At 40.7% G+C, this 19,263-nt stretch overlaps 1 protein-coding gene across 4 annotated transcripts; it reads left to right on the plus strand.

The window, feature by feature from the left end:
- The first annotated feature begins 8,968 nt into the window (after positions 1 to 8,968).
- On the plus strand, positions 8,969 to 19,092 carry LOC131233593 (4-coumarate--CoA ligase-like 6). Of its 4 annotated transcripts, none has more exons than XM_058230371.1 (7): positions 8,969 to 10,140; positions 11,391 to 11,580; positions 13,642 to 13,787; positions 14,788 to 14,855; positions 15,017 to 15,119; positions 15,543 to 15,689; positions 18,911 to 19,092. In XM_058230371.1, exons 1-6 carry the CDS (start codon positions 9,028 to 9,030, stop codon positions 15,654 to 15,656), a joined length of 1,734 nt encoding a protein of 577 aa, XP_058086354.1. In that variant the 5' UTR covers positions 8,969 to 9,027; the 3' UTR covers positions 15,657 to 15,689; positions 18,911 to 19,092. The 4 variants fall into 4 exon arrangements, with proteins under 4 accessions (XP_058086354.1, XP_058086352.1, XP_058086353.1 ...); XM_058230369.1 differs by lacking the exon at positions 18,911 to 19,092 and adding an exon at positions 17,207 to 17,920; XM_058230370.1 differs by lacking the exon at positions 18,911 to 19,092 and adding an exon at positions 17,264 to 17,920.
- Positions 19,093 to 19,263: the final 171 nt, after the last annotated feature.

Consider the following 19,263-nt stretch of genomic DNA (forward strand, 5'->3'; position numbering starts at 1 on the left):
GGGCCATATCTCATCCCAAAGCAGGTAGAGAGATAAGGGCAGCAACCCCACCACTACATTTGATAGGAAATGGATTGGCTACTACCCCTGCCACCAGCCCCGGGGCTGGTGGTCGGTGCTTTGTGGGCCCCACCATGATGTATGTGTTTCATCCACTCTCTTCATCCATTTTTATAGATCATTTTAGGGCATCGTACCAAAAATGAGAGGGATATAAATCTCGGGTGGACCACACCATAGGAAAAGAATAGTGATTGGATATCCACCATTAAAATCCTCCTAAGGCCCATTGTATTGTTTATTTGACATCCAATCTGTTGATTAGGTCATACCGACCCAGATGAAGGGAAAAAACAAAGATCATCTTGATCCAAAACTTTTAGGGCCCGTTTGGCTGGGGCGGATTGGAAGGGATTGGAAGTTAAATCCTGGGATTGGCCCAGCGTGCCAAACAGATTGGGTGACCTGATCCCGGGATATAGCAATCCCGTGGATCTTACTGACAACACCATCATTACTTTTAAATCCCATCCAATCCACCCTAATCTGTTCAAATTTGCCTGGGACGTCTTTGGTTTGAGGGATTGGAAGGGATGGAAAGGTTTACTCCTGGGATTGGCCCAGCGTGCCAAACAGACTCGATATACCAATCCTAGGATATAGCAATCTCATGGATCTTAAGACAATCCACTGACAACACCATCATTACCTTGAAATCCATGCCATCCACCCGATACCATTCAATCCCTTCCAATCCACCCGGCCAAAAGGGCCCTTATGGCCCCCAAAAAGTTTTTAATGGTCTACGTTCATTCAACCCTGTTTCCTGTAATGTGGTCCACTTGAGATTGATATATACCTCGTTTTTGGTCTCATACCATAAAATGATCTAGAAAAATATATGACCGCCACGATGAAACACATACATCATGGTGTGGCCCACAGAGCACCGACCACCAGCCATTGGCTGGTGGCAGGGGGAGTAGCCAGTCCGTTTTCCATTTGATAGCCCCACAAAGAGAGAGACAAGAGGGAGAGTGAGAGAGAGAGAGAATGTTTGTCGGGTCTATCAAATGGCCCACAAGTTATTGTGCAATCCCTACCACACATTCAAAAGGGGCTCCGATACTCTTTTCTAAAAGAGGATGGGGACCCTTTTTTGTTTACTGTGGCAGATCATGGTATTACATTATTTTGTGTATTAGATCTGCGGTTGTCCACTGTTTCCTTTGATGTGGCCCACTTGGTAAGTGGACCCATCTGGTTTTTTTATTATTATCTCCATTAAGTGTTTCTAACGGTAACGTTTTGGGCGGTTGGACACACTTCACACATAAGCATTTATGTGCTAGTTGGAGGGTAACACCATCATCCAACTGATTGTGTGGGAGACCTAATGATGGGAAGTTATTAGAGATGGATGATGGGATTTTAGCATTCTACAGACTACAGGATAGACAAAAACAGATAGGATGCAGTAAAAGCATTTACATGAGTACGTCTCAACTCGACGATAGACATTAATTATTAATGTCTGGACAAATGAATCTTAGATGCAGTGGGCCATTCTATTTAAAGGACTCTGCTGCACGTTGGTTGCTGTTTTGTAAATGTTACCATCCGTACAACAGATTGGTGCATGTGGAGATGAATCTGAGCCTTTCCATTTGTGGACCATTCTATTGGCTGAGCCATCAAAGAGGTTTGTTCGACTACATCCCAACCCAGTACAGCTAGACACGTCATGATTTGGGTCATTTAACTTTGTCTCTCTCTCTCTCTCTCTCTCTCTCTCTCACACACACACACATGAGTATGGACCACAACCTTCTCTGTTGCTTTATGGGCCATTGATTCAAAAGTCTTAAGATTTCCCAATCTTGAAGATTTTTTAGGTCGCCCAACGTTGTGATTCGTCAAATCAAGAGCTTGAATTATAGACACGGCCACAATAAAAGACCCGTCGAGACAAAGACCTTATCACAAATCCAAATATGCATGATAAGATCATCTCTCATAAAATTTCCAAAATGGAAAATCTTTTTACAGGCGTTAGGAGCTCTTGTAGTGATTACAAATATTCAAGAATCCGACCAATATCAGAGTAGATAGGAACTAGTGGATTAGGTCTCGATTCGATTCCAACAGGACTAGTCCCATCATGTATATAAATTTTTATGGTCACAATACGGGGATATCTAAAAACAGTTGGACCATGACTCAATTGAATGAGATAGAGCCCTAAAGATCCATAGATCTCTATAATTACACTGGCTAGATATCTGAAACGATTTTTGATTTACAAAGATCTCTTGTTTAGGTAAGAATAATAAGAGAACAATTGACTATGGTAGCCACGGAGAATTTTGAATTGGAAAGGAAATCCGTAATGGATTTTACCACCTCCCAAAGTTATAAAAGAAAAACGTGGCAAAGAGTCTAGCCCACGCTAAACATAACTTATCTTTACATCACAATGTTATTTTTATTTATTATTATTATTGTTATTATTATTATTATTAAAGTTTAGTTTTAGTCCCCTTACTTATATCTAGCTATGTTGCAAAACATTTGAAGTTTAGATTAGTATAGATTGCTACCTTTCAACGCTATTATTGTAGTCCGCTTAGGAGTACTATAAATATATGCAATATTTTATTGTTGAATTTTGATTAATTAAATCCCTACTTGGAAGATCAAATACCCTTGTCAAATCCTGCTGACAATCCGGCTGGCTCGTTCGTCCATATAGATAATTTAGGTATTTATCTCTCTTTTACTTTTATTATCTAGTTTATTTGTTACTATGTCAAATATACTTAGCATTATTAACATCAATAAAAATTTACATTATTTTAATCATTCTAATTTAATTTGTTCATATTTATTCATTAGAGAAATACATTGATCATAATTATTGGTGAAGAATAAGTCATTAAAACACAAGTAAAAATAAGAATCTATAGGGATGAGTAACCCTACCTAATATAAATCACATATTCCTTGTTACAACCAACCGTATAAAATTTGATCTTAATTAATGGCATCAACTTCCAATCAAACATTGAATCCATTGTATCTTTGGTGCGTTGGCACTTTCTTAATTCAATACAAACCCTTGCCAATAGGATCCTTACTATTGCTCCGGTGGTAGACTTTCAAGGCTTGGGGTATCCATAGGTGCTGAAATCCCACAACAGCGTGGGTGTGTCGGGGTTATGGGTGCGTGTGTTTAAAAAGAAAGAAGAAGAAGAAGAAGAAAAAAAATAAAAATAAAAGCCCCTTGCTAAAACGTGTAGCCTTCGGTTTGATTGAACCACTATCAAGTGGGCCACAAAGTGTACATAGGGTAGGGGTTCGTCCTCTTTTAGTCCTTGGACGGTGTGGATATATAATACATGCGTCAAGGTAACGCAGACCCCACAGTTTGGGCAGAACCATGTTGGGTGAGGCCAGGTAGCGGATTGGGTACTGCCCCCACTGGTACCTAACTAGAGATGGAGGGTCATGTGAGGGGATCTGCGGAGCCCACTTCAATGTACATGTTTTATCCAGACCATCAATCCATTTTCTACTGATCATTTTGGGGTATGATCCCAAAAAGTAAGAACATTAAAGGATAAAGTGGACCACACCATAAAAAGAAGTGGAGATTGAACTCCCACCGTTGGAACCTTCCTAGGGCTCACCGTGATATTTATTTGCAATTAAACTTGTTCATAAGGTCACATAGACTTAGATAAATAGAAAAGATAAATACTATCTTAATCCAAAACTTATGTAGCTAAGAAAAAGTTTCCAATGGCACGTGTTCAATATCTGATTCTTTCTAAGATGTGGTTCACATGAGTAGTCGATATACCTTGTTTTTGGTCTCATGACCTAAAACTATCTTTCAAAATCGGTGGACAGCATTGGATTAAAAAAAATAATCACGGTGGGCTCCGAATCCGCGTCCGAGGTGGGGTCGCACCACTTCAGGGGCGATACCGGACACACGGATTTCCTGTGAAAGCCGTTCCTGCACTGAACCTGAGTGGGGCCATCGTAATGTTTGTTAGAAATCCATCCCGTTCGTATGTTTTGTGAGATTATTATAGGACGTGGGACTGAACTAAGCGGAATCAAATACTAAGTCTGCCATAAATGTGAGGATTGAACGTCCACAGTTGAAATATTAATTGGGTTATAGAAGTTTGTAATCAGGCTAATATATATTTTTAGTTCATATCAGTAGGAATAACGTCATGGATGGTATGAATGACACGCAAACATCATGGTCGACTAAGGAGGTTTCAACGGTAAAAATTTCCCTGCACGCTTTTTCCTTTAATGCGGCCCAGTTGAGTATCGCGTCATGCTAACTTTTAGCCTCATATCCTGAAATGATCTCATGAAACGGATGAGCCAGGTTTATTTCTCAAAAACGTCACAATGGGCCCCACCTATGTTTCCAGCGCAGGAACTTCCTGCCCGAGCCTTTGGCAGGAAATCCGCGTCCGACGATCCCTCAGTGCGACGTTCCACGTGTCATGAAGTAAATTCATGGAGAGTTGCAAGGTACTCTACCGGAGTTTGATGCTCCATGCGCATCGACGCATGTAATACACGCACCTCCCAAACCGTCCAAATAATGGACCCACTGTAGATGGGCATATAAGCAAAAGAACAGATTCGTTAGACCATAACGTTATCAGATTAATTAACATATCTTTGTTGAATTGGGACGGTTGAATTGTTCATTTTGATGATCTGTGAGATATCTACCAGTCACCCAGTTAACATCTTATATTCAGGGCAGCTTTTGTGATTGTGAACCAAATCCAATTTGTTCTAACGATTTCAACGGTGCGATATATGATTTGGGGGTGCGTATATTCCGCGCTTGCGATTTCTGCGTTCATACGTATGAAATATCAAAGCCTTAAGACTGACGTGGCCTTGCTCAGACGGAAACGGATTGGCTATACTATTCCTGCCACCTGCGAGTGGCTGATGGTCGGTGCTCTGTGGGCCCTACCATGATGTATTTGTTTCATCCATGCCGTCCATCTATTTTTCTAGATCATTTTGTGGTATTAGAAAAAAAAATTAGTTATATACCAATCTCAAGTGGACTACATTATAGGAAACAGTGTTGAATGAACGTCGGCCATTAAAAACTTTTAAAAACTTTTTTAGGGGCTATAAAAGTTTTGGATTAAGCTGATCTTTGTTTTTTCCCTTCATCTGGGTCTGTATGACCTAATCAACAGATTGGATGTCAAATAAACAGTACATTGGGCCTTAGGAGGATTTCAATGGTGGATATCCATTCACTATTGTTTTCCTGTGGTGTGGTCCACCTGAGATTTATATTCCTCTAATTTTTTATACCAAGCTCTAAAGTGATCTTTAAAAATGGATGAAACACATACATTACGGGGGAGCCCACTGCGCACTGACCACCAGCCACAGGGCTGGTTGCGGGGTAGTAGCCAATCCGTTCTCTGCTCGGACGGGAGCAGATAATGCGAGGCCCTGGACTCACCAAAGACATTGGGCCCTCACGGGGGGCCATATTGATGTATGTGTTTTGTATCTACACCGTTCATCCGTTTTTTCATATTATTTTAGGGCATTATTTTAAAAACTGAAGATATTCAATTATCAGGTGGACCATAGGAAGTGGTGGTGATTGACAATTAATGAGTTGCAATAAATTTTTATCAGCTGATATTTGTTTTTTTTCTTCATCCAGCTTTAGGTGACCTTATCAATATAATTGATGGCAAATAAACATTACGGAAACATTAAGAAGTTTTTAATGGTAGGACAATTAATCATCACTGCTTCTTATGGTATGTTTCGCCTGATATCTGGATCTGCTTCGTTTTTGTAAAAATACCCTAAAATAATCTGAAAAACATGATGGACGGCGTGGATACAGGATACATACGTCAAGGTGGGTTCCACATCAATGGCTGCACCGTCTTAAATGAGTCCGGGGTCTCACGTAATCCACCCTCTGCTGCGCCTGCTCATAGGTTAAGCAGGTTAACAGCTCAAGGGGGAAACGGATTGGCTACTCCCCCAACCACCATGCCCGTGGCTGGTGGTCGGTGCTCTGTGTGGCCCATCATGATGTATGTATTTCATCCACTCCGTTCATCCATTTTTATAGATCATTTTAGGCTTTATTCCAAAAATGAGAGGGATATACATATCAGGTGGACCACACCATAGGGAAACAATAATGATTGGATATCCACCATTTAAATCCTCGTAAGGTCCACTGTAGTGTTTATTTGACATCCAATCTGTTGATTAGTTCATAAAGACCCTGATGAAAGGAAAAACCAAATATCAGCTTGATTCAAAACTTTTATAGCCTCCAAAGAGTTTTTAATGGTCGATGTTCATTCAACACTGCTTCCTATAATGTGATCCCCTTGAGATTGGGATATAACTCACTTTTTGTCTCATGCCATAAAATGATCTAGAAAAATATATGACAGGCATGGATGAAATACATACATCATGGTGGGGTCCACAAAGCACCAACCACCATCCATTGGCTGGTGCAAGGGGAGTAGCAGTCCGTTTCCAGCTCAGGGTGCCAGGGCTGGCCGAGGGGCCCACCACGATGTCAGTCTTCCAGGTGGACGTGGCAACGCTCGTGCGAGTGAAAGAGAGGCGCATAGACGCAGCTTTATTGCTAAAGACTTCCACATGAAGTCACGGCACAACGATGTTAGTTGGTGCCCACCGTGATGTTTACAAGAAATTCATCTTGTCCGTTCATTTTACAGAATTATTTTAAAATATGCTACTGAAGATGAAGTGGATCTAAAAGTAAGGGGGCTGCAGGGGAGGAAACAATGAGGATCCACTAACCATTATTAAAATATTTATACGGCCATAAAAATTACATATCAGTGGGAATCCCATGTAGGTCTTAAAACCATGAAACTTTTTCTTCAGTTTTTACTATCAAATGGCCAACTTGAGTTTTGGATTCACCTTATTTTCGGTTGCATATTCTCAAATAACCTCTCAAAACATATGAACAGGATGGTTTCCCACTTGACATCGCACCGCAGGATTTTGAAATCTGCATCCTAATTAGCTACGGATTTCTCCTTTAGTATGAAATTATTGCGCTAGGAAGCTGGGGGGGCCAATATAATATTTGTAAGAAATCTGGAAACGGATTGGCTGCTCCCCCTGCCACCAGCCCTGTGGCTGGTGGTCAGTGCTCTGTGGACCCTACCATGATGTATGTATTTCATACATTCCGTTCATCCATTTTGGCAGATCATTTTATGGCTTCTTGCAAAAAATAAGAGGGATATAAATCTCAGGTGGACCACACCACAGGAAAATAATATCGATTGGATATCCACAATTAAAATCCTCCTAAGGCCCACTGTATTGTTTATTTGACATCTAATCTGTTGATTAGGTCATACAGGCCTAGATGAGGGGAGTAAAAAAAAAAAAAAAAAATCAACTTGATCCAAAACTTTTATAGCACCCGAAAGGTTTCTAGTGGTCAACGCTCATTGAATATTGTTTCCTATAATGTGGTTCACTTGAGATTTGGATATAGCTCATTTTTTATCTCATACCATGAAATGATTTGAAAAAAATATATGAACAGCATGGATGAAACACATACATCATTCTGAGCCCAGAGACCACCGACCATCAGCCATTGGCTGGTGGCAGGGGGAGTAGCCAATCCGTTTCCAAGAAATCTACCCGGTGGGCCCCTCCTGTCATTCGAGCAGAGTAACTTTAATGGTGGGCCCACCATTATGTTTGTTAAAAATCTACTTTGTTAATCCATTTTGGGGCCCACCTTATTTTATATCACATGTCATTAATGACCTCTCAAAACGGATTAACAAAGTGGATTTTTAACAAACGTAATGGTGGGCCCCACCTCTCATACGAACGGAGTATCTTTATGTGAAAGGCTTTCGGAGTAAATCCGCGTCGGGTCCTACGAGCGAAACAGCGGCGCGCCCTATGTGAGACGGAGTAACAGTTTAGTTGGCAGGCCCTCGCCGTCGAGCTCAACTAGATGTATATGTTTTTTATCCACGCCGTCCATCCGTTTTTCCGGATCATTTTAGCAAACGGCCCCAAAAATGACACAGATCCAAGTCTCAAGTGGACCACACCACCCGAAAAACAGTGGTGATTGAAAGCCCACCATTAAAAACTTCCTAGGGCCGACAAATGTTTATTGGACATCCAACCTGCTGATATGGTCACACAGAAAACACAAATAGCAGCTTGATTCAAAACTTTGGTGGCCCTGATAGGTTTTAATGTTGGGACTTCAATTCCTACTATATAGTCCACCTGAGATTGGGATCTGCCTCATTTTTTTGTGACCATGCCTAAAATGCTACGGAAAAACGGATGGACGGCGTAGATATATAATACATACATCGAGGTGGTCCCCACGGTCAGGGCCTCATCCACCATCCTGTTACCCCTGCCTCGACTAATTCGCGCCGGGAGGGAGACGTTACGGATCCCCAAGTATCGCGACAGATCAAACTAACGTCAGTTTCAATAGGTTCAAACACATTTCGAGTTCGTTCTGCCTCCGTCGCGTCATCTGGGGTCTGTTGCCGCCTCGGGGCCCTAATGCCGACTATTGCTATAATCGGAACCGTCCATTTTGTATAATATTTTCTATAAGGTCCAATTATTCTGAAAAGGTGCTTGTGAATTATCGCTGTGGATCAATTTAGAACATTAAAAAGAAAATTTTCAATAGCTTGCATTAAACTCCGAAAATGAAAGGTTAGTATCATAAATGAAGCGTTATTATTGCATGCTAGATTACGTCTGGTGGGAAAGAGAATATGGACGGTTAAAATCAATTGAACAATCTCAGCAAGTGGACCCAGTGAGTCGCGACACACGCTGGATCGTGGGTCCCGACAGAAGCAAAACGGAACTCTATATCTCCCACTCAAAAATCTCTCTCTCTCTCTCTCTCTCTCTCTCCAAAGGCCTGCAATTTCAATGTCAGACACCTTCATCAGCCGCCATGAATACCATTCCATGGAATCTGAAGCCTCCCAAATGCAAGACCTCTCATTTCCTTATGAAAATCTCGCCCCTTGCAAACCAAAAACCAGCACTTGGTTCTCCTCAGAAACAGGAATCTACACCAGCAAACACAATCCCATCAAAATCCCTTCAGACCCATTTCTAGACATTGTCTCCTTCATCTTCTCCCACAAACACCACGGCCTTTCGGCTCTCGTAGATTCCCCATCTGGGCATTCAATCTCATACACCCAACTACAAGAACTTGTGAAATCGATGGCCTCTGGCCTCCACAGCATTGGAATCTCACAAGGGCATGTAGTTTCAATCCAATTGCCAAACACTATCTACTTTCCTGTTATTTACTTGGGCGTCCTGTCCGTGGGTGCCATCGTCACTACCATGAATCCTCTGAGCAGTTTCACCGAAATCCAGAAACAGATGGCTGATTGTAATGTAGTTCTCGCTTTTACTGTTTCTGGGTGTCTTGAAAAATTGAAGAGAACGGGTGTTCGAGTGGTTGTCATTCCAGAGAGTGTAGAATCCGATTCAAACTCGTCTGAGTTCAGCTGTTTTAATGGGCTTCTTTCCAGTAATCCCGAATTTGCCCCGACGCCCATCATTAGACAGAAGGATACAGCGGCCTTGCTCTATTCTTCAGGCACTTCGGGCGTTAGCAAAGGTGTCATTATAACACACGCGAATTTGATTGCCGCGGTCGAGCTGTTCGTTCGGTTCGAAGTTTCTCTGTATGAGAACCCAGGTTGGGAGAATGTGTATTTGGCTGCCCTGCCGATGTTCCATGTGTATGGCCTTTCGCTTTTCGCAATGGGGTTGTTATCGGTGGGGGCCACGGTTGTGGTGATGAGGAGATTCAATGCTGATGAGATGGTTAGATCGATAGATAGATATAGAGTTACACACATTCCGGTTGTCCCACCAATCGTGACCGCCCTCATGGAAGCGAAGGGCAGATGCAGCCATGTCTTTGGGTCTCTGAAGCAGGTGTCTTGTGGAGCAGCCCCTTTGAGCAAGAAGACCATTGAAGAGTTTTTGCAGAGCTTCCCTCACGTAGACTTCATTCAGGTAAAGGAACATGTCCTTAGGCTGCGTTTGGATGCGCTGTTGAATAGAATTGCAATAATTTGTTTGATAAGGTGGAATATTACCAAAGTGTGATTTCCTTTCGTAGTATACAATGTCTAGGGACTAGGCTTCAAAATGCATGTTACTTTCAAGTTGGAATTGAAAGGTTTCAAACAGCTATCTTGAGCTATGCTTCCCCTCAAGTATACACTAGCAGGCAAGCTAAGCTCGATCTGTTCCTCTGTTGAACTGATTACTGCAATTCAATTCAATGATGCATCCAAATGCAGCTGTAATGTCTCATTGATATGTTTTGATGAACTTAGATGATGTGTAAGATTAAGAGAAGAATATATGAAGAAAAAGAGATTTTTTTCAAAACCCAATACAAAATGCAATGAAAGGATGTGTATGCCTTCAACAGATAGAAGATGAGCATTTTCCATTTTTTATTCAATGTATCTCTTGTGATTGATGCTTGCTTGCACGTTGAAATTGGTTGTCTTAACACTAATGAAACCTCACAGAAGAGGAATGCCAAGTTGAATCGTTCAATTAGGAGGCTTTCCTGGCCACGCGATGATTGATCAAGAACCCACATGGGACCCATTCATGACATTTCATATCTCGTAAGTTCCCTTACATATGGGCAGTCAAGCAATCATCGTGCATCTAGGAGAGGTTTTCCTAGTCGGCAGCTCAGCTTAGCATTCCTGACAAAACCTCGAGTCCCATGACAGATCATTGGAGTATGTTGATCTCCTAAATCCCATTTATATAACCTTCAAATCCATGTCCGTTTTATCTTCTGATTATTGAGTTCGACAGGGCCAAGGCAAAGAAAGCTCGCCGCTTTCACAAAATACTGAATTACTCAACTTTGTCGACACTCATTCACGCAATGCACTGTGTTTGGATTCTCTATTTAACTGAATCACAGTAATTAGTTCAACAGAGAGAGAAAATGACCAAATTGCAATTACCTTTGTTGGTATTAATAATAATGAATTGCAGTTGCATTCCTCTCAACTTCAGCTTGAACATGTGGCATAATTGAAATTTGGAGCTTACTTTCTCAACATGAGTAGTGAGGAAGGTAACTGCAATCCATTATTTCCACTTTGTTATACTAATTATCACAATTTTCAATTCAATTGTGCATCCAAACACAACCTAAAATCTACAACCATGTGTTTTCATGATGTCCTCGACTCTGACATGTTTCATTGCAAGCATCGTTTATGTTCCAGGGCTATGGCATGACGGAATCAACTGCAGTAGGAACTCGGGGCTTCAATACTAAAATGATTAGGAAGTATACTTCTGTAGGACTGTTAGCTCCGAACATGGAAGCTAAAGTGGTAGATTTGAATACTAGAGCCTGCTTGCCTCCTGGCAAGACTGGCGAGTTATGGCTACGGGGACCTGGTATCATGAAAGGTAAAACCTCTATTTTCTATTTACAAGATGTGTCTAAGATGACCCTTAACCTTCCTGAAATGTCTGCAATGCCCCTAAGGGTCACAACCAAGAGTATAGCTGATCTAATATCATTCTCAAGCAACTGAATGGATTTTGCCAACACAACCTTGCCAAAAATGTGTTCTATTCCTGTTTTGGAGTCTTTACATTGCCAACGTAAGCTAGAATATCCTCTATGACTCTTTTTTTTGCCTCAAATGTCATCCGCTTTCATTTGAATTCTCTTTGAAACTGATGCATTTTCATCATCCACCATATCCTACAATCACACTCTCACACGTATATGCTAGTCTGGTGGTCATTTTGTTAGAGTTTTGAAAGCCATAATATTTCCTTTTTTCCTTTCATTTCAAAAACTGTTTCAATCTTCTTCATGGATACTAATTGACCTTTGTACTACTCAAGGAACAAAGATGCCCAAATTGCATTGTAGTCTTCTTTTTCTTTTTTGTTTCCACATAAGTGTCAACCTTCATTAGAAATTTTCAAAGCAAAACACACACACACATGCATATGTTTTAAAGCAACACACACACACACACACACACACACACACATTCACATGCATATGTTTCAAAGCAACACGCACATGCACGTGTTGGGGGCGTTGAACAAAAAACCTTAGGATCTTGCCTCCCAAAGCACCAGAATTATGGCATATAATAAAACAATAAAATAAATCAAAGCATAAACCACACGACGCGAGATTTTACGTGGAAAACCCTCGAAGAGGTAAAAACCATGGGACCTAGTCCAGAGCAACAATCCACTATGAAGTAGAACGTTACAAGTGATCATAAGCACACGCCGCTTGGATCAAACCTTCTTCGCTCACGCAAGAGTGGATGAACAATAAGAGAATAATGAAAATGGAGAGATCTCACCGATCACGATAACGTAGAAGCGTTGAGACGTCGACTGCACAGTAGATCACCTCTACGAGCAGAATCTTCCCTTCCACAAGCTCTCTCTCTCTCTCACGTTGGCCGTAAAAACACCTTAGCACAATCACTTTAGAAAGCCTTCTCAATACCCTAGAAAAGCCCTAGGGACCCCTATTTATAGTTTAAGAAACTCCTTTCCGCACCTCTGCGAAAACCGCCTCAAATTTACGCAGTCCGCACCAAATCCGGACTGAATCTGCGTAACCCTCGACTAGTCGAGCCAGTCAAGGCCAAAAATCATGGCTTGCTGGACTTTGAGTCGAGCGACCCTCGACCGATCGAGCAGCACGATCCAGCAAGATTTAGGACATCAGCGCTGCACAACCTCTCCTCTGAACTAAGGAGGAAAACCCCATCAGCATGCATATGTTTCAAAGCAACATGCACAGAGAGACACATGCGCATGCATGCATGTGTACCCACGCAAACACACACATGTATACAAACATGCATACAATGCATGACACCCGTTCCATCCATCAAGTATGCCCTCGATGTTATTGTTAGGCCATGGTAAAAAAATCAGCCCAATAGGAAACACAGGTGGGTCGTATGACAGGGAATGGTTGGGATGGGACTCCCAACCAATAAAACCCTCTGCTTGTTTGTAGGGCCCACCATGATGTGTATATGCCATCCAATCGATTCACCAGGTGCGCACCACTAGGACGAAGGGACAAAAAATCAGCCCATTACAAAACTCCAGTGGGCTACACCAAGTGGATTTAGAGGTTTCAGGCATGATGTATGCTGTTCCCTCTAGTTGATACTATCGTGAGTTATACTACTGTCGACACTATACATTACTTCTCCTATATTCCTTTATATATTTATGTTTGGGGAGCATTTTTAATTTCTCATATCAATCAATCATGCTTCTAGAAATTCACCAATGTTCCATGCATATGTAGTCTATGAAGCTTTGAACTGCCTCATTGCGAAGGCTATCTCAGTCATTGAGAATGACGGAGAATTCATTTAATAATATGAAAGCCACATGTATCAATGATTTTTCATCCTCTTTTAGATTCCGCAAGTTCTGTTTGGATCAATAATTTATACCGAAGCTTTGCAGGGTACTTAAATGATGCAAAGGCAACATCTTCCACAATCGACGAAGATGGCTGGTTACATACAGGCGATGTTGTACATTTTGATCTAGATGGGTTCTTGTATGTATTGGATCGCTTGAAGGAGATGATCAAATACAAGGGATTTCAGGTAAAACTACAGTCGATCCTCAAAATTTCAGTTGAATCATGATAAAATAACAATTGGTAAGATGCAAAACCCAATCATCGTGCAACTTCTCTTATGTATGACTGCCTTTTATGATTAAAAATCAGTTGATGACATGTTTGGTTCTTCAAAAAAGTCAATCTTGATTTTCTTCCTACAAGGTGCTACTTTTAGTTTGTTGCTTCTCTGAATGGAAGGTAATCTCTTAATCTTTTCCTGTAAACACGCTAGGAATATCAAAGGTTATCAATATAAGTGCAGTTTAGCCTTCAATACATGGCCCTCACGATTATATTTCTTTTGAATATTTTGTTGTATCTTGTGGAACCACGGTTAAAAGACTCAGTGACTCGGATCAACTCATTCGGCCCTAATTTGAGTCGCAGCTCGCCTGACTCGCGGGTGGCTTATGGTGTCGAACTGGATCGAGTCCCTCTGACTCCGAGTCGCACCTGACTTGGACGAGTCTGAAAACCATGTATGGAACTCAGTTGAGAGATCATTTTCTTGTTTGACTAGGCAATGATTCAAGTGGGACCAAAACGTTTTAGTAACCTAAGCCATTGATCTGGTGGACCAGCATGCCTTAATATCTCCCCCATCAGATGATCCTAGCCACCCAATGAAAATGAACAATTAACACCAATGCTCCTTGTTTGATGCAGGCTAATCATATGGTTAATATCATCTGATTGGTGAGATCTTGGAGACCACCTGAACAATTTGGATCACCAGAAGGTGGCCCCACATTTACTGCTTGTTGGGCCGAACAAAAGCTTGAACAAACTCTATATATTTCCTCATACTGAAAATCCTAAGGCCTAAACCTACTTCCCATACATAACGATGATGAAAACTGTAGTCGGATCTGATTTAAATTTTAAACATGTTTAGATGATTATGACTACTATATAAAGCTGAACTTATTCCTAACATGTTCAAGTGTACTTTAATCTTGTCTTATCATTTGATAAATTTTCAGGTTGCCCCAGCTGACTTAGAAGCTATACTAATTTCTCATCCCGGGATTCTCGATGCTGCAGTGATTGCGTAAGTAAAGCACTTCATTGCCTTTTTTCATTCATGGTTTGGGTTAGTATGTGGCATAGGGTGGACTGTTCAGTAAACGGTTTGTTGAAGGCCACTTGATTTTACGTAGTTTTCCTTTTATTATTATTATTTTTAAATTTTTTTGCAAATATTATGTTTAGTGCCAAAGTTGAAGAAGTTGGTGAGATACCCGTGGCATTTGTGGTCAAGAAACCTGGAAGTGTGCTTTCCCAAGCAGATGTGATCGACTACGTATCCCGACTGGTAGTTTGCTTTCAATTACTTATTTTGGACATGTTTGGATGCTTCATTGAAGTGGATTGTAATTTATTCAGTTCATTAAATCGGAAATGACCAAAGTGCAGATGGCACTACTTTATTCCCTAATGACAACAAAACCCCAATTTGCAATTCCATGCATTTCAAGTTGGACCGGTAATGATAGGCCGGCCCTTGGTGTTAATGGGGCCTGACCAACTTTGGCCATTTACTATTTCTTGGAATAACTGCAATTCAATTCAATTGTGCATCCAAACGCACTCTAACATAGCTCAAATTATTATATCCATGTCGTTTGTGTATGAAGCTGCCTAGCAAAATATCTTATTGTGTTTGTGGATGTCTCTGTATTTTTCTCTCCTTTTTTATCTTGCTTTTTCTCTCAGTAACTTTTTCGTATGGTTGTAGGTTTCTCCTCACAAGAAGGTGAGGAAGGTGGTGTTTATACATTCCATTCCAAGGTCTGCTGCAGGAAAGATACTTAGGAAACAGCTAAGAAACCAAGGAAATGCAAGAATGTAAATCGCTACACTAGCCATTCTCAAATGGTACATGGTAGGACTTGTCTCCTCTTCTTCTTTGGGTAATTCAATAACAATGGACATTCATATTTAAATCCATGTTCCGTTCTTCAAGTTCTAGTAGTTATCAACCCAACAAACCTTGGATTGGTCCCACTTGGTGATGAATCTGGACCATCCAGAATTCCGATTTCACTGAATGTTTCAGGATCATGGTAGCACCCAAGTGCCATTTAGTAAATGGTATTGAGCAACTCATTGTGTGATTTTGGTTTCCACTATAAGTGATTCTAGAAGGTGAAAGCTCGTCACCAAAGAAAACCCCAGCAGTAGTCCAATGTGTCATTTTAATGTCCACAACAATAGCAAGTGATCTTTTGAATTTGCAACCTATTGTTAGAGCTCAACCTACCAATTTGCTCATTTAGCCATCATTTTATTTAATTTTTTTGTATTGTAAATTTGTAATATTGGTAATTTTGTCATTGTGTAGTTAGGGTATAAATCATGAATTCATTACAAGATTTTAGATGTGAATAGGAGAAAATGTTATTCAACACCTCTTCACATCCCTCGTTTCTGTCTTTACTTTATTTTTCTTTATGCTTTTTTTTACCATGTATTTAATTATATGGTATCATAGCTGTCAAACAACCATTTACTCCAAAAGCTTAAGCTGTCAGAGTGTGGTGTATCAATGTATATCAAGGGACTTTATCACTTCAACACTCCCCCGCACGTGTGAGGTGGGAACTCCGCACGGGAACATATTGACGAAGGTGGAGGGATACTCACACCATAAATAGGCCGGGCTTAATTTCCGGGTCTCTGGGCCGGACCTAATTTTCCTGACCCCCCGTGGGAGAATAATATATTAGCGAGGCATATTTGCTGCTCTCGAGATTCGAACATAGGACCTTCCTCTCTGATACCATGTCAAACAACCATTTACTCCAAAAGCTTAAGCTGTCAGAGTGTGGTGTATCAATGTATATCAAGGGACTTTATCACTTCAACACTCCCTCGCACGTGTGAGGTGGGAAATCCGCACGGGAACATATTGATGAAGGTGGAGGGATACTCACACCATAAATAGGCCGGGCTTAATTTCCCGGTCCCTGGGCCGGTCCTAATTTTCCTGACCCCCCGTGGGAGAATAATATATTAGCGAGGCATATTTGCTGCTCTCGAGATTCGAACATAGAACCTTCCGCTCTGATATCAAGTAGAAAAAGATTTGATGAGGATAATGTGAAGAAGAGATGAGAATATTGAGAGAGAAGGAGGAGGAGAGTTTGGGAGAGATGATGTGTTAGGCTTGCATGCCCTAACACATAATATTTTATTATGAAAAAGCATATAGTACACTGCAGGGGAATAGGGAAGTGTGCACATGCACTTACACTAAAAGGACACACAATAAATACAATACACTAGCATTCTCTATAATAGCAGCATGGATGGATCCAAGCTGCTAACTAGATTTGCTGCTAATTTCTCTATTGTTTCTGCCATTTTGTTGATGCTATTTTCCATGTTTCTCTCTTTCAGATATTGTTGTTGTAGTAATTGTGGTTACAATATTTTGGTTTTCTACCTATATCCTAGTGACTGTTGGATGCCGTGAAGACTTGCATCATCTGTCACAGACACTTGCCAAACTTCGTATGTGCATACCTCACAACAAAATGGTGTTGTAAAGAGAAAAGTAGGCATATGTTGGGGGTATGTCGAGGTTTCATGCTCAATATGGATGTTCCAAAGAGGTTCTACTACTATTGGTGCGACTCTCCCATCTTATTACCTATTGGTGCTACTCCTAAGTTTCCCCTAATGCATTTATTCCAATTTTATCATTCCTCATCTTGCCACTCATCCATCTCAACATCTTCATTTCAACTACATTCATCCTATGAATATGTTGTCCCTTAATTGCCCAACATTATTTCCCATAAAGCATGGTTGGGTTATCCTATAAATTTTCCCTTTCAGTTTCCAGCATACGACGATCACGGAAAACTCCGCAAGCACATTACTATTTCTTCCACCCAGCTCGAATTCTATGGGCAACATCCTTCTCAATCTCTCCTATCTCATGAATTATTGACCCAAGATATCGAAAGTGGTCATTTGGGGAAACTTTTTGGTCAAAAATATGGGCTAATTTTCACTCTTATTGTTACTAAAATTACACTTCGTATACTTTTGTTTTAGTTCGGTTAATTTAAAATCCTTTATATTCTAAAGCACCCCTATATAAATCCACCTTTGTGTTTACTCTGCCCCTCATATTGTTAATCAAAACTTTGTCATCTATGAACAACATTCACAATGGGATCTTTTCTTGCAAATGCCTTATTAACTCGTCCATAACCAATGTGAGGAGGTACAAGCTCAATGCTAACCCCTAATGCAAGCTTATGGTAATTGGGAACGCACTTCTCTCCATTGGTAGTCCTTACATTTGTCATTGTTCTCAAATACATATCCTTAATCATGTTAATGTCCTCTTGAAATTCTTTCATTTTTCAACACCCACACAACTCACTCTCTAGAGATCCTATTGTATGCTTTTTTTAAGTCGATAAAACCCACATGGAATTCCTCCTCTCCCTGTATTTCTCTATCAATTCTCAAAGTAGGAAAATGCTACTCTCATGCCATGTGTAACAATTATATTAATAACCTAAGCACATTTTTGTTACACATGCTACTCTCCTGCCTTTAGAAGGAGAAAGAAAAGGCATTTCAATCAAATTTCATTAATCCTGAAATCCGATGTTGCCAAATGACTTTTGAAATCCAAATGCAAATGCACTCTCTAAGTTGGTTTTCAAATGACTTTTGAAAACCAAATGACATTTTTGTTACACGTGCTACTCTTCTGCCTTTAGAAAGAGAAAGAAAAGGCATTTCGATCAAATTTCATTAATCCTGAAATCCAACGTTGCCAAATGACTTTTGAAAACCAAATGCACTCTCTAATAAACCCAAATCAAACGAGTTTTGAAAAACAAGTGTACTCTAATACACCCAAGTAAGTGTTTGCTAAGTGACGCCTAAGCTTTACATACTATGCGAGTTGTGTTACGATCCCAATGGTTTAAAGAGCCTAGCTTGACATGTTTCTTTAATCACGGGGCTTTTCGTGTATTGATTAGGTTCTCAACAATTGGTATTAGAGCTAACACCATATCCTATGTTTGAGTCATATGAAAAAGTCGCTAGTATGGAAAAGACTACCTGGATAATCAGAGTGCAACCACCACGCACTAGAAAGGTCTACTTGAAATAGAGGCCAAAGTAGGCCGCTGTGGACGTTGGTTGTGGAGTGAGGTGGAATGCTATGATCTCAATGGTTTAAAGAGTGTAGCTTGGGCTTCTGGTGTATTAGTTAGGTTCTTAACATTGTGTGGCCCGCCTAGTATTTTCCCATGTACGAGCTGGATATTGCATGCAGAATGTGATCATGTCTCTTCCAAGAGATGGAAAATCAGCGATGCCGGCTTTTATCCTCAAGAAAAATGTTATCACATACCGTGGTTGTATGTAACCTTTCACATTCATCATTCGCTTTACCATTGACAAGTCACTAGTGTTGCCTCTGG

Source organism: Magnolia sinica, chromosome 18 (assembly GCF_029962835.1).
Source record: "Magnolia sinica isolate HGM2019 chromosome 18, MsV1, whole genome shotgun sequence".
Taxonomy (NCBI): Eukaryota; Viridiplantae; Streptophyta; class Magnoliopsida; order Magnoliales; family Magnoliaceae; genus Magnolia; species Magnolia sinica.